This window comes from Penicillium coprophilum (assembly GCF_028826855.1).
Source record: "Penicillium coprophilum strain IBT 35676 chromosome Unknown utg000004l_segment0_segment0, whole genome shotgun sequence".
NCBI classification, from domain to species: Eukaryota; Fungi; Ascomycota; class Eurotiomycetes; order Eurotiales; family Aspergillaceae; genus Penicillium; species Penicillium coprophilum.
This window is the reverse complement of record NW_026622723.1, coordinates 2,395,001-2,409,355: the sequence shown is the minus strand read 5'-3', so window position 1 is coordinate 2,409,355 and position 14,355 is coordinate 2,395,001. Positions and strand designations below refer to the sequence as shown.

Here is a 14,355-nt window from a genome sequence, read left to right as displayed (position 1 = left end):
TGGGCTCACAGGCCCCGAAGGAAGCCTGGATAAAATATCATCTGGGGTCTTTCATTTGTTTTTTTTAGCTATGATACCAAGAGCGCAGAAAGATTGAGTTTGCTTACTGTCTCTTCTGCTGTCTTTGTGAGCCATGTGTATGCAAAAGGCTGCCCATCCTTGGCCAGGCTCTGTGTCGCGTACCATCTATTTGCTCGCCCGAGGCTTCCACGGACTTTGCATGAGCGTAGAAGCTGCTGGTGTCCGCGATTGAGGGTCACCCTCATTTGGTTGAATCGCAATGACATTAAGGTATCAAAGTTCAAGCTGGTCCAATTAGGAAAACGCGGAAGTCATTGCGGAGGATAGTGGGTCAATCGCGGAGCGGAACATCTGTCTTCACCGTACTCCATAGGACTGACTGCAACGCAACTACGAGCAGCGATTCTCCATATGGTTGCTCTAGCTCCATCAAGCATAGAATGCTGAAGGTGCGGTAAATTTGAAACACGTATACTCGCAGACGCTATATCGATTAGTACGGACGGTATGGCATTGGAGCTGAGATGTGTGCTGGACATTGGCCAGGCAGGAGGTATCCTGCACAATTATGGAGAGTCATGCAGCACACTTTCCCTATAGCGCCTGTCCTGGAGACGGATGTTCCATTCAAACCCAATGCACTAGATTCCGATTCTCGAAAGGCCAAGGTGCTTTCCGCTTACAGGACACTGGAGAATCTGGATCACTGTTCCAGCAGCCTTAGAAGAACATGCACACCCTGCTGTCCACACTGAAGAAGCAGCCCGTACATGAAGTCTGCAGTGTATGCCTTGCAGTAAATCAGGAACTAGTTTTACTCCCTACGGAGTAGCAACCGTCAATGACCAAGATTTGACCAACGACATTGAGGATGGCTGGCAACAACTTTTGCTCGGAGTTTCTGGCTCGCCATATACGTCCCGCAGTGGAACTCCTGGCTACACTATAATTGATTTTGACTGAAGAACGATGTGCAAACCCGACTTCCAAGGGTCGAGATCAGTTTGCTGACTACAATATATATAGTAGGACCTTGTCCACTAAATTTGGTATGGAATGTATGTACATAGTTCCTCGGCTGCGTAAATGCTAGACCCGGTAGTCCACAGCCACTTTTCTATTTCAGTGAAGTCATAAGAGGCCAACCACATATCGAGACCAGGCGCCTTGGCAGGTGGGGGGCAAGGGCCATAGGGCTGGCAACCTGGGTTTTAGCGCCACATACTGCCTAGTAGTACGGAGTACTTACTCCGTACTTGGCGGGCCTAACCAGTAAAGATTCCTAGCAAAGTTTAGAAGTGACGATATCTGTAAAGATCGTCATAATCATGAGACTCAGGCTGCAGCATGGGTACATACATGGATACTATGTATGTAATAATAGAGTACTCTGTACTCATACTGTACGGAGTACTTTGTACAACATATACGCACTATAAATATCGACAACAGAACAAGAAAAAAAGAAAAAAAAAAAAAAAAATGCAGGCTAATTCCTAGTGCCAAGCTCCAGGCAGCAAGCAAAAGAATGAACGGGATAGGTGAGAGAACCTTGGAGAGTCGCAGCCGCCAGCACAGAAGATCATTATGTTGACAACCTTGGACAGGCCTGCAATTGTACTCCGAATGAAGTAGTGATTACCAAGTTAAAATTAAAATAGTCAGAAAAATCTAAGAAATATCACTAAACAAAATCAAACAACACATTTTGGTCATAGTCTAAGCCACATTTGCAGCCTGTTGGTGCCTTGATTTTACTAAAATGGTCCAGATTGTGTTTTTTTCCCTCACAAGCCACAAGTGGCGGCCCATGATGTAATGACCCAAAGCTCAGGTCAGGTCCCCTTTTAAGACTTCCCTCCCTCCACTTCCCTTCCCATTTCTCCCCGTTACATATTTCCATCAAATCTGCCCAAAATGCCTTTCACCGCTTCGTAAGTTATTCATTCTAGTCTTGACTTTCACGTTATTGTATCAACCTGTCACTCCGTCACCCTCACTCTCAGCCCAGTTGCCGGGGCGCCGAGTTGCCGGGTCGCCAGGTCACCAGCGAGTTTATGTCCAGTGTACTAACATCGTTGACAGTGACATCTGCAAGATCATCTTTGCCATCATTCTGCCTCCTCTGGGTGTTTTCCTGGAGCGCGGATGTGGTGCTGATTTCCTGATCAACATCTTATTGACCATTCTGGGATGGATCCCCGGTGTTATTCACGCCATGTATGTGTTGACTTGACGAGTTTCCAACCCCCCCTTTGACAGCTGCTGACGATATTACAGCTACATTATCTTCAAATACTAGAGATACCCACCTCCCACACAAACCTCGCAACCAACATTTTCCAAGACTAATACCCCTTGGAAAGCGATGCATTGCGACCAATTTCACAGTCCCTTACTCTTGGCTTGCGCTTTGAGTAAGGGTCAGTGCGATTCAATATTCAGAATGCCGGTGTCAGCGTGATTCCGTGGAGGTCCGGTTGAGACTAGCCTAATGCAGCCTCCACCACTTGGCATCGGGTCCGACATGAGTCCGGCATGATGTCCATAATTCCCCTAATCTTTTGTGTGGTCGCATGGTTATGTTTTATTTTGCTTCTTTTCCTTTGTCTTGCTTGATACTGCGGGTTTTGCTTTTTCGTTATGAATGATACCAGCTCATACGGTCTGACTCTGGGGCTTTGTGTTTACCTATGCTCACCGTTGGCTAGTCTTTTATGATTCAAGGGAATGGGATTTCTACTACCAACCATAGAGTTACTTCATAATTGTAGAGAAGTATAGCAAATAAATTGCCGATCGATTTCTAGGTACGGGGTCCTCCATGTGGGTACGTACCTAGAATCCATTATAGCCAGTAAAAGAGCAAATCAAACAAGATTTTCGATCCTAACATAATGAGTCTTGAGTCCTATGGATCTCAGCCACTTCTCTATTTCAATAGGCCAAGTCATTGATGCAAAGCGTTGCATGAGGCGGATGCAACTGCCCCGTAGGCTGTCGTACAATCACGGTGTCCCGATGGCCTGCCAGGGTAGCCCATCAGCAACTCCTGAATCCAGGCCCACACTTGGGAGAATGTGACTTGACCACTTGGATCATTGAGCTTCTCGCTCTTTGAGCGAGTCGAAGTGTTCCAGCAACCCTCAGATAAATCCTCGTCGGTATACCATCATCATCATCATCATCAGGCGGGTAACCCGCCACTCAAGCAAAACCAACGAGATGGAGCGTTGTATTACCCAAATCTGAAAGTCACAAGCCAATTATCCACCTGGGTTGAGAGATCTGAAACTTAGCCCGGCGCCATCCACAACTTGTTCTGCAGCTTAAGCGCTTTCAATGGCCGAGCGCGTATCAGGGCCGCTTACAAGGAACCCCCTTCTGACAGGGCGCTTTACCCCTACAGCGATTCGTCTCCGGTGTGGGGGATCTTACCATTTTCAATGTCATGCGGTTTCACTCTAGCGCTTATACATACATAGCCTCAAGCACTATGTTTCAGGACTGTTGGCAAATGCAGATTCTTGGCCCTAACTTTCGATGGGCGTCATGGTCACTTTTGCCTCGTGCCTAGAATGGCGTCGCGCTTTGCCTTCGTGTTTAACTAGACTGGACTCCCTCTTTTGGATGTTTGTTTGGCATTTACTTCTTCATTCCGGCGTTGTATCCTTGTTTCGATTTCACGCCATTTGCTATCCAGTTCGCAGACAAATCAACTATGGTAATCATATGTACAAGTTTTCGCGGGTAATCACTCCCATGAAGACACAAGGTCAGTTGATGGGATAAGAGCACATGGCAGGTCGTCGCTCATAGTGAACGTGTACAGGGCTACCGCAGCATGATCCTTCATTCTATTCACGGGATACTCTGCGCGATCCTCCTCTTACTCGCACTCTGCTCTGCCGCCGAAGATACTTCCAGCGATGCATCAAACTCAGCTCTGTACGACATGGTCCCAGACTGTGCGAAGGACTGCGTTGATAGCTTCATCAAGTCCGAATACACACCAATGGAATGCAAGTCACCGTCCAACATCAAGTGCCTTTGCCGCACCCAGACAGAAAGTGGCTTGACATTGGGAGAAGCAGCTTTGAGCTGTGTTTTGTCCTTATGCTCACAGACAATATCCGCAAAGTCCAAGGCTTATCACATATGCGACTCGGTGTCTGAGGCTCTTCCGAAAACACACCAGACGATTACCGCGACGATATTTTCCGATACAAGTACAACGGAGATGAGTGATGCAGAAACTACTCCAGTAGCTTCGATAACTGAACACGGCTCGGAGGCCTCTGCGACACCATCTATATCGACATCGACATCGACATCGATATCGGCATCGACTCCGACGACAACTACTCCCACCCAAACATCTGTGATCACATTCTATGATTCTTCTTCATCTTCGGGGCCTCAAGTGGAACCAACGTCCTCTACTGAACAAAGTTCCAGTGAATCTTCTGAAGCTACGGATAAGAAAGGTGATCATACTGTTACTCCAGCGGCAGTCATTGGAATGTCAGTAGCATCAGGTGTGGCAGGGTCTTTCATCATCGGCGTTGCGGTGTTTTTCTGCTGCAAGAGATGGCGTCGAAAACAGCGAGACCAGGCACCACCACACATCTTTGAGATCGGAGGCGCCATGTCTGAGCCGTCTGACTTTTCGAAACCGATGCCACCACTCCCAACAGACGGTTTAGGTGTAGGGTCTTCATACAGCCCAAGGAGTGGTCGTGAGACAATGTCACAACGACCGGGTACCTTTCATTCAATGGCCACCGTTCACCCACAGTCACAATACACGCCTCAATCCGCTGCGGCATATCACTCGAGTCAGAGCAAAGGGCCCAAAGATCAAGAACGGATAGGTTTTGCCATTAGCTCCGACTCAGACTGGGAAACCTCGCCTCGGACACAATCCTCACAGCACAGCGTAGCACGACTCATACCAGATCCTGCAGCTGGACTATACCCAAAGCCGCTGAAGTGGAGTCATCGGCCACCTAGTGGAGAGACCCTTTTTGAAGAAGACGAAAGTCAACAAGCGGCGGCGGCAGGAATGATTCAGAACAACTCCCCAAGGCTAGGGACCCAGCCGAAACTAGCGGGACTGCCGTCCAATCCACGCGCATTCATAGAGGGATTCACAGCAGAAAAATTCAAACGAGGGTCCGGGGCCTCAAGTACCTTAGCGCCCCCATTCAATCCCAACCCAGCCTTTAGAACCACCTCATCAAATAGCAGCGCTGCACCCATCCAACCCTCCGAAGCCCCACAAACCGCCTACTCCTTGAACCCAAAAACCCTCCTCGCCGCTCCCGTCAACATTACCCAGACCCAGAACCCCAGCCTGTCACCAGGACGACAGGCCCCTCAGCATTGCCCCGCCCCTTCATCAACAACTTTCCCCCAGACTCAGAGATAGTATCTAAACCGCGGATCATACGGGGGAATGACATCAAGCGTGTCCAGATCCGCAACAGTCCACGACCGCCTAGCGAAGTCATCGCGCCATACTGTCCAGATGACTTGTGGCTGGAGCGTGGACGTGCCCTCGCGCCGCCAAAATCCCGAGAGCCGTCTGGGGAATTGCCGTATCCTTCAGATATGTATCCTGGTGCTGTGCATTATCCCGATAGTCCGAAGAAAAGAGTCGGCACTGAGTCAAATCGGGTTTCTCCGACCAGTCGGAATTTGACGCCGTCAAGGCGAGGCGATGATTTGATTCTTCAAGTTGATTGATAGATTCATCTTGAAGGGGCTGTGGAATTTGTGTGAGAATTCGATTTTGTTGTATATTATTACCATGTTCATTGATACGGGTGGAGAGCTCTGAATTTTGAATTTTGTGAAAACATCTGTATAGAAATTTGATAATCTGCGTTGGCGATCGGCTCAGCTGGTTCTGATAGCTTGCGTCTCAGCTTTCTTCAATACAAGGTCTCTTTAAGTCTTAAAGAATGAGGTTGGAAATGAGAAAAGGGCAAAAATAGAAACGCGAAAAACGCGTCAAGCGTATGAGGCCAGGTATTGGCGGGGCTTAGATAAGGACCTGGGGTCTCCCCCCCAAAAGAGTAGAAAACCCATCGCCCGTGGACTTTTACATCTTAATCTTCAGTGGATTCGGAATTCATCCATTCTTGTTGCCAATGGCTTCAATGCAGACGTTCGTCCAGAGATCTACAATATTGCCGGTCTTTCCCCTAGAGCTCTGGGACATCATCATTGAATACCTATACGATGAAGAATCTTCCCAACACCTGAGCCGACTTGCTCAATCGTGTGCTACTCTTTATACAAGAATCAACTCTAAACTCTACAACCGCGTTCGCCTGTTTAATTCAGAAAGCGGGGCTCGTCTTGCTCTCACCATAAAGAAACATCCAGAGTTAGCACCGCTTATTCGCGAGATTCGACACAAGCAAGATGCTGGGTCAGAATTTTGGTCTTCTCGTCATTTGAAATTCTACGAAACGGCTGCAACTTTGCCAAACCTGGAGAACTTGAGTTTAAGAAGAAACCCGAGGCCTTTTGATTCTACTCGGTGGGCTAGTACACATGCTAGAGATGAGGCTATGTTGCAATGGGTGAGAAAGATTGCCTCTGGATCAGGTACCGTCAAAGAGTACCGAGAGTTGGGATATGGGCCTACAGGGGAATCGTCGTTCAGTCCTCCAGATCGTGAGCTTAGTTACATGCGAGACGGCGGGGCCGAGACTTTGTTCGTGCACGCTTCTCTTCTAGACCCGCCGGGACTGCCCTCTCTGCGTGTTTGTGAGTCTTATGACTGACTCTCTCTACTAAATCGAAAATCTAATTCCATCAGGTCACATCGGAAGCGACTATAATCATGACGAGCACAATCCTAAGATGGACGGCAGATGCCTACCAATATTCGATGAAGCACTATTCAGCCATCCAGGTTTACGAAAACTCTGTGTCACTGGTGCTATATTCCAACTTTCCCAGTCTATACTTCCAGTAATAACTACATCGTCGCCTCTGGAGGAACTGACCCTTCTGAACTGCATCATAAATCCATCGGACCTCGAAACAGCACTCGGGTACCCAAAAGCCTTGAAGCGATTCACGTTCAGAGGTCCTAGGTCACAGGAGATGGTAGACCCTGATGGGGAACCCCTATGTTATGTTCACTCGACGCTCATGCACGATAGTTCCCTGGAATACATGGATTACGATCTTTACTGGGGTGGTGATGAGGAGACAGACTTCGGCGAACTAGTTCAACTCAAGCATCTCACAACAACGCTCGCCACACTTACAGGGAGGGAATGCATAGAACTGGATCCCACTGATGATATTTTGCCGCCGAATCTGGAGAGTCTCACAATACGATACGATGAAGTGAAGCCATGGCTCCCTTCGGCTATTTACGAGATGGTGAAAGACAAAAAACTTGCAAAGCTGCGTCGCTTTACCTGCGAGATACCGGAAATCATGGAACACCTTCCATCAATCAATGAAGACAAGTTCAACCCTCCAGCCACCGAAATATGTCAGGAGGGCAACACCTGGAAAAGCAAGTTTGCAGAGCTGAATGTGGATATGTCGATGGTCTCAGTTCCTTACCCGCTTGAACTTTCCAAATACGACATGTGTTCTTGCGAATGCCTGAGCTTTTACCACCGGATGTTCTACCATCCATACAAGCGATTGGCAACTCCTTGGGAGGAAAATGGGTTGGGAGAGGAGGACGTGTTCTTTGATGACTGGGCCGATGTTGATGATGAAATTGACCTTGATATCCTCATGGATGATCTTGCGGAGGAGTCTGGATCTGACGTGTCAGCCTGAGGGCTTACTCTCGTAGAACTCCCAGGTTCGATGCACCTCTTGCGCCTTGCGCGAATGCCAATATAAAATTGTGGCATAAGCATCTTCCATGTGTGGGAACGATTGAACTCGTCAGAAGTAGAAAACTAAATCAAAATATCATAAATTCAGTACATCTTCCGGGGGGATGTGTGATTGGTCCTGTGGATTGATTGTGTATATAGAATCAACTAAAGTCCCCTGGGAGGATAAGAACTATACAATGTAAGTTAACGCAGCCCAGTGGAGACGCTGACAGGGGTTTGCCTCAGATTCTGTCGATCTTCATGTGTCGGCAGATACATCTCTGGATCAAGATCTTTTGCTTGTGTCTGCATTCATGGGGGACTCCTTATGGCGCTTATCAAGAAGCTTACGTAGGTAGCCAAACGCTCGTCAGGAAAGAAACACATTAGGTCTCGACTTGGCATGTGAAAAGCTACCAACAATGCCCACTTCTCAACTCAACGACACTCACTCGGCTACCGTGATTGTGACCATTACTCTTAACGGATACAGATACACAGACTGCCCTTAGACTCAAGTGAAAATTCAACGATTTAGCTTCCGTTCCCATCAAATCGCTCGGGTGCAAAGTTCACCACACTGGGCTTCCGCAGACAGCCGCGTGTAACGCCAGCCCTAGAATCTACCCTGTTCAGTTTTTATCCCTTGATCAAGGGCTGAATTTATAGAGACTCGCAAGCTTGCAGTGCGCAGGATCTTGTGGTCAGGCAAAGCCTTTATCACGGATTAGGGTATGCATGCACAGTAACGCTCTGACCACGCCTGGCAGGTATCCCATTTATTAGGAGGTCATCTGAGTTCAGGGCATGAAAATGTTCATTGCGCTGGGTATCCGAATAGCAAGACTGGAACTTCTGCTCTTGGCCCCTACTTTTTTGTATTCGCAAGGATTTTTTTCATAGGGCATCCCAAATCATCTGTGGTTGTGGCTTGCCCGACGTCTTCTCATGAGTCTCATCTGCATGTTGGCCCGAGGTCGTATCAGCATGTCCATCTGGTCTAGGCCCTGCTCTTCGACACTTCAAAATCCAGATTATATCATGATCTTTATGCGGTATAAGGCGCCATCAATCCGTTGTTAATTTGCTGGTTTTGACCTCCGTTCCTGATGAGGTTCAGGCTCATGACGTCAATGGCCCTGACGCCTTGGATAATCCCTTGGAGGCTTTTCAACGGAACTCCGCGCTTTTTACTTAACCTGTTGAGCACGAAAGCAGGTGTACAGGTTGAATTACATAGCCTGTCGACTCCGAAAACCTGCCAACCATTGGCTATTTAAACCGGAAATGCCTTTACTTCAATTTCCAGGAACTCCACTTTCTTCCACATCTCTTATCAAATCAACGTCATCAACCCGATGCACCGGTTTCCATGCGCCAAGGATGTGCCGTTGATGATCCTTTTCGGTTTCAGATTTGGGCTTGTTTTAACCCAGGATGACGAGGTCTGAGCCTGATGAAAGGGGTGGGACCCCGTTTTGGAGGGGAAGAGGGTCGGATCCAAAAACCCACTCCGTTTGGGCCTTTCTATATTAACTAGATTTCCCTCACCATTTCGATTCCATTTGCACTTTATCTGCTTTGATCCTGCATATATAAAACACCTGTACTGCACACCGCAAGGATCTCTATCGCTTGTGTCCCAGTGAAGAGACAAATATTATATACATCCTCATCCACCGCAGTGATCACCGTGTACCCGCACGCCCCACACGCTTCATCATGGCCCCAAATAATGATAGATTCGGACTCCAAAGTCTCCGACTTGACCTGGACAACGCTCGGGCCGATCTCTATGGCCCCAATCTCATTGTCCCTAAGGATTTGCCGTCTTCAACTTCTTCAACTTCTGACCATATCTTCGACGCCGATATGACCAAGCCAGAAGTCTCATCAACGAATACCTCACCAATCAACACACCTATGCCAAACCCTCCACAGGTTACTAGTGATGACTTTGCACTAGCCTTCGACATCGATGGCGTTCTCATCAAGGGTGGCGAGCCCATTCCTGCAGCCGTTGATGCCATGAAGTATATCAACGGCGAAAATCCCTACGGGGTCAGAGTGTAAGCTTGTACCCTATGTGTTGCTTCCTTTATGATTCCTTCACAGCATGAATTCCTTATTACCCCTCACCCCAGGATGAGGGGTAAAAATTGCCTAGAGGAAGTAGAATATGAGTCTAACGGCAATATACTAGTCCTTACATTTTCTTGACCAACGGCGGCGGGAAAACAGAGAAAGAGCGATGTCTCGATCTCAGCAGACAACTCGACCTGGACGTCGACCCTGGCCAGTTCATCTGTGGCCACACGCCTATGCGCGAAATGGCAGAGCGATACCACACCGTCCTGGTGGTTGGTGGCGAGGGCGAGAAATGCCGCGTTGTGGCTGAAGGATACGGATTCAAGGATGTCATCACACCGGGAGATATCATCAAGACCAGACACGATACTACACCGTTCCGGACGTTGACGGATGAGGAGCACGATAATTCCCGACTACTCGATCTGGACAAGGTCCGCATCGAAGCCATCTTCGTTTTTGCAGATAGTCGCGACTGGGCCGGCGACCAGCAGATCATTTTGGATTGCCTCATGACCAAAGACGGCTGGTTGAATACACGGTCTGAGACCTTTACCGAAGGTCCACCGGTTTTCTTCTCGCATACTGATGTGGTTTGGTCAACATCACATGAACATTCGCGTCTTGGAATGGGAGCGCTGCGCGCTTCCCTTGAGGCCGTTTACACGGCTCTCACAGGCAAAGACCTGAACACTACTGCCTTCGGTAAGCCGCAAATCGGAACCTATGAATTTGCCACCCGGCTTTTGCAAAAGTGGCGAAAGGACTCGTGTGGAATCGACAAGTCCCCGTCCACCGTGTATTTCATCGGCGATACTCCGGAGTCCGACATCCGCGGCACAAATGAATTCAACAAGACCACGGAAAATGACTGGTTCTCGATTTTGGTTAAGACTGGAGTCTACCAGGATGGTGCAGTTCCGCGCTATCCACCTAGGAAGATTTGCGATAATGTTTTTGATGCTGTCAAATTTGCTATCGAGCGCGAGCACCGAAAGACTTCCAAGGGCACAACCGTTTCCGAGCTCGACTTTGACACCAGCCAAGAAGTTTGCAAATAACCAATTCCTGGTATTATGTGATCCTCTTTCGCCCATGGCTGCACTTTCAATCGATTTCCCATCAGTCTAGTCTATTCTTACGATTTTTAATGGCCTGTTTGAGATGATTCCCAGTTCTTCTGAACTTATGCACTTTGTCGCGTTTCATGGCATAGGCCTTTTACATATACAGTTCCAATAAACAATACAAATTTTCTAGTACCACTGGAACCCATGAATGAATCAAGAAATGTTCTATAAGAATAATCCGAGCCTGGCCTTGTGAAGTGTTCCTAGTAATTTGAGATGTAATTTATTAGGTATTTTCTCTCCTGTAATAGACTTGAAATGTTCATAGCTAACTAATATCTACGGGGAGATAACCAATTAACTAGTTAACGGACATCAGAAGCATGAATACTGAGGCGCTCCGCCCTGTGGTTGACACGACCCACCAGGCGGGAATGTCCTCATAAAAACAGAATCTCTCCTTGAACGATACCAATTTCCTCAGCGCAAAAGCAGCACCAAGTAACAAGAATGGTACGAACCCTCTGGATTTAGCCGGATCTACCCTTACTCATGCGCCAACCCAGATCCCTAGGACAGAGGCAGTGTACCTTGATGATGCCACGCTGCGGACATTGACCACAGAGGTTCTATCCTCCCAGTCAATACCTTCACTCTCTGAACAAGAAAAAAGCTTAGCCAAAAACGTGCCTGCGGAATATAATGCAATCATCATGCGCCGCACTATATTTTATGCACAAGGCGGCGGACAGCCCAGCGATACCGGCGCAATTGGACCACTAGATCAAGATCCCACATTTGAAGTCTCACTGGTACGCAAGACGCCCGATGGACGGTTTTTGCATTTTGGAAAATTCTTGGATGCTACCTCTTCCTTCGTCACAGGCCAGCCTGTCGTGCAGAAGGTCGATGACTCAAAACGCAACTATCATTCCCGGCTCCATACAGCTGGTCACATTGTGGGGCTAGCCATGCAGCTTTTGATGCCGGATAAGAAAAAGGTCAAGGCCAATCATTTCCCGAGGGAGGCTTCCATGGAGTATGAGGGGCTACTGTATAATGAGCACAAGCCGGTTATCCAGGAAAAGGTCGATGAGCTTGTACGGCTGGATCTGCCTATTCTTATTTCCTGGCTACAGGGTGTCGTGCAGGTTGGCGATGGGGAAGGTCCTGAAGAGGGTTCTCATGATGGTCGTACTCGGATTGCAAGTATAGGTGGGCTCGATCAGAATCCCTGTGGTGGTACTCATGTGGCGAGGACGAGCTTGGTTGGGTCTGTTGTCATTCGCAAGATCAGTCGGCAAAAGGGGATCAGTCGGGTGTCTTATGATGTTACTCCGGGAATTGAGGCATAGCTTTGTATTTGCTTGTCATTATGGTGATATGAAATATCCAAAAATTAGTTAGTGGGGTGCTGAGACTGTAGATACATGCTCTAACGCTGGAGAAAGGCTTTGTGTTTAATCACGAAATCATAACGCGAACTCATTGTCTAGCCAATGCTTTATCACAATCTTGCCCTCTCGGAACCCATCTTTCTCGGCTCGGACGATGATAGCTGCGTGGCTGTGGTGGTGCGTCTGTATGTGGACGGGATATTTCCGAATTCCAACAAAATTGAGGGAATCGATTATGCCAAATTGTTCGTCGGTTAATGCAAGCTTGGGAGAATAGGCTGAAGCCTCCATCGTTGATGAACGTCTATCCAATGCAGACTCAACGTCGGCATCGTTTTGAGCAGACTTCGAGACGGACAATCTAGCGGACTTCTCAGGTGCTGTGTCAGATACTTCAGTGTCGCTGTTGGACAAATAAGCTGGTTCTTGAATAGCATTGACATTCTCAAAGGCTTGCTCCACGGCATGCTGAACGTCTCGGATCATAACCGGTACTCTGTATCTTCCAAAGCGCTTGCCATTCTCGCCAACTTCATGCATTCGAATGCGTTTCGAGCTGCGAAGTGTCTGGATCCCGGCATTTATCAAGAAGAGTGTAGAAGCCAGAGGCACGAGAACAACGAGCAGGAGCGACAGAGGTATCCAAAGGGTTGCCGATTTCAATTTCTTCCAGAATCGTGCTCTTGTGGTTTCAGGTTTTCTCTCCACCGGAGGAAGCACATGAAGGTCGGGATCGATAATGACATTTTCATAACCCTCGACGTAGTTGATATTCAGGTCTTCCAGATCCCGGAATGGATCCACTTTGGAGAGACCCGAAGTATAGAAGAGAACTGAGCGGTCATTGACAATATTCGCATAAACACTACGCTGCCGGAACTTCTTCAGTCCATTTATGAAGATGCTCTCCGGATCAGCCAGAACACCGAGCAGCGGTCGCCCAGTATCTCGGAAGGAATCAACCAGCCACATTTGGCGGCCAGATGCCGAGATCGTCCTTGGCCCTAGAACATTGAAAATTTGATCCTTGTACCCTTTCAGTGGGGCTCTCACTCCGACATGAGGCGTGGCAAAGGTTGTGAAGTTCATGGGTTCTAGTTTATCTAGCCAGCCCCGCGCATTGAGCAAGCCGATCGCATAGCGCGCGAGCAGACCACCAAGCGAATATCCGATAATACTGATTTTTGTGATCTTTTGTCCCTTCTCGGCTAAGGATTCAAGCGTCTCCTCAACCTCGTGCACTAATCGCTCTCCACCCAACTCGATTCCATCGTAGGTATAGTTGCCGCTATTGGCTTTCGGGCAGAAGACGTAGAGGTGGCTTCCATATCTATCTCTGAGTGAGGATGCGATATAATCGAGGTGCGAAGGATTTCCCCAAAGTCTGAAGATTTGGCGCATTAGCGGGCTTATCAAGACGTCATTGGAAAGGGGACACTAGCATACCCGTGAACTAGCACACAGAGGTGGTCGGCTTTGGAGATATCTGGTGATGTTTTGCTTGTTGACTCCATCTTTGAGACTGAAATTTTTATTCCAGAGGAAAAGAAATAGGAGCCTACTGAAGGAGTATTTATCCTGCGGATGTCTGTTTGCCCGAAGGCCGCGGATCTGCGGGCGTCAGCCTGGAGCTATCGGCGATAAGGGACCAGGCGAATTCTCGATGTACAACATAGATTCATATGTAAATCTGTACGCAGATCTATGTTTGTTCATTGTCGGAGATTATGGACTTCTCAATCATATCGAGTAGAAGCATGAATTAATAGGAAATAGCATCAGAGCATCTATGTCTGCCTGCAATATCAGGCAAATGTTTGTCTTCTTTGCACCCTTGACTTATCACTTCACTGAACAGCTTCCAATACTGTTGTCCTCTAGTGATGTCAATCTGATCTCTTAATCCCTTCAAAT

The 14,355-nt window shown here is 48.0% G+C and overlaps 6 protein-coding genes across 6 annotated transcripts; 5 read left to right on the top strand and 1 right to left on the bottom strand.

The window, feature by feature from the left end:
- The first annotated feature begins 1,913 nt into the window (after window positions 1-1,913).
- On the top strand, window positions 1,914-2,358 carry N7500_005337 (YqaE/Pmp3 family membrane protein). Its single transcript, XM_056676482.1, has 3 exons — window positions 1,914-1,955; window positions 2,107-2,241; window positions 2,302-2,358. The coding sequence occupies exons 1-3, from the start codon at window positions 1,939-1,941 to the stop codon at window positions 2,321-2,323; spliced, it is 174 nt and encodes a 57-aa protein (XP_056531482.1). The 5' UTR covers window positions 1,914-1,938; the 3' UTR covers window positions 2,324-2,358.
- Window positions 2,359-3,865: 1,507 nt separating this feature from the next.
- N7500_005336 (uncharacterized protein) lies at window positions 3,866-5,452 on the top strand (the record flags this gene model as incomplete). The annotated part of the gene is made up of 1 exon (XM_056676481.1): window positions 3,866-5,452. The coding sequence occupies one exon, from the start codon at window positions 3,866-3,868 to the stop codon at window positions 5,450-5,452; it is 1,587 nt and encodes a 528-aa protein (XP_056531481.1).
- Window positions 5,453-6,176: 724 nt separating this feature from the next.
- Window positions 6,177-7,842, top strand: N7500_005335 (uncharacterized protein; the record flags this gene model as incomplete). The annotated part of the gene is made up of 2 exons (XM_056676480.1): window positions 6,177-6,801; window positions 6,854-7,842. The coding sequence occupies 2 exons, from the start codon at window positions 6,177-6,179 to the stop codon at window positions 7,840-7,842; spliced, it is 1,614 nt and encodes a 537-aa protein (XP_056531480.1).
- A 1,766-nt stretch (window positions 7,843-9,608) lies between these two features.
- Window positions 9,609-11,035, top strand: N7500_005334 (phosphatidyl synthase; the record flags this gene model as incomplete). Its single annotated transcript, XM_056676479.1, has 2 exons — window positions 9,609-9,955; window positions 10,090-11,035. The coding sequence occupies 2 exons, from the start codon at window positions 9,609-9,611 to the stop codon at window positions 11,033-11,035; spliced, it is 1,293 nt and encodes a 430-aa protein (XP_056531479.1).
- Window positions 11,036-11,554: 519 nt separating this feature from the next.
- Window positions 11,555-12,399, top strand: N7500_005333 (Translation elongation/initiation factor/Ribosomal beta-barrel; the record flags this gene model as incomplete). Its single annotated transcript, XM_056676478.1, has 2 exons — window positions 11,555-11,557; window positions 11,611-12,399. The coding sequence occupies 2 exons, from the start codon at window positions 11,555-11,557 to the stop codon at window positions 12,397-12,399; spliced, it is 792 nt and encodes a 263-aa protein (XP_056531478.1).
- Window positions 12,400-12,516: 117 nt separating this feature from the next.
- Window positions 12,517-13,955, bottom strand: N7500_005332 (lipase ROG1 family protein; the record flags this gene model as incomplete). Its single annotated transcript, XM_056676477.1, has 2 exons — window positions 12,517-13,825; window positions 13,888-13,955. The coding sequence occupies 2 exons, from the start codon at window positions 13,953-13,955 to the stop codon at window positions 12,517-12,519; spliced, it is 1,377 nt and encodes a 458-aa protein (XP_056531477.1).
- Window positions 13,956-14,355: the final 400 nt, after the last annotated feature.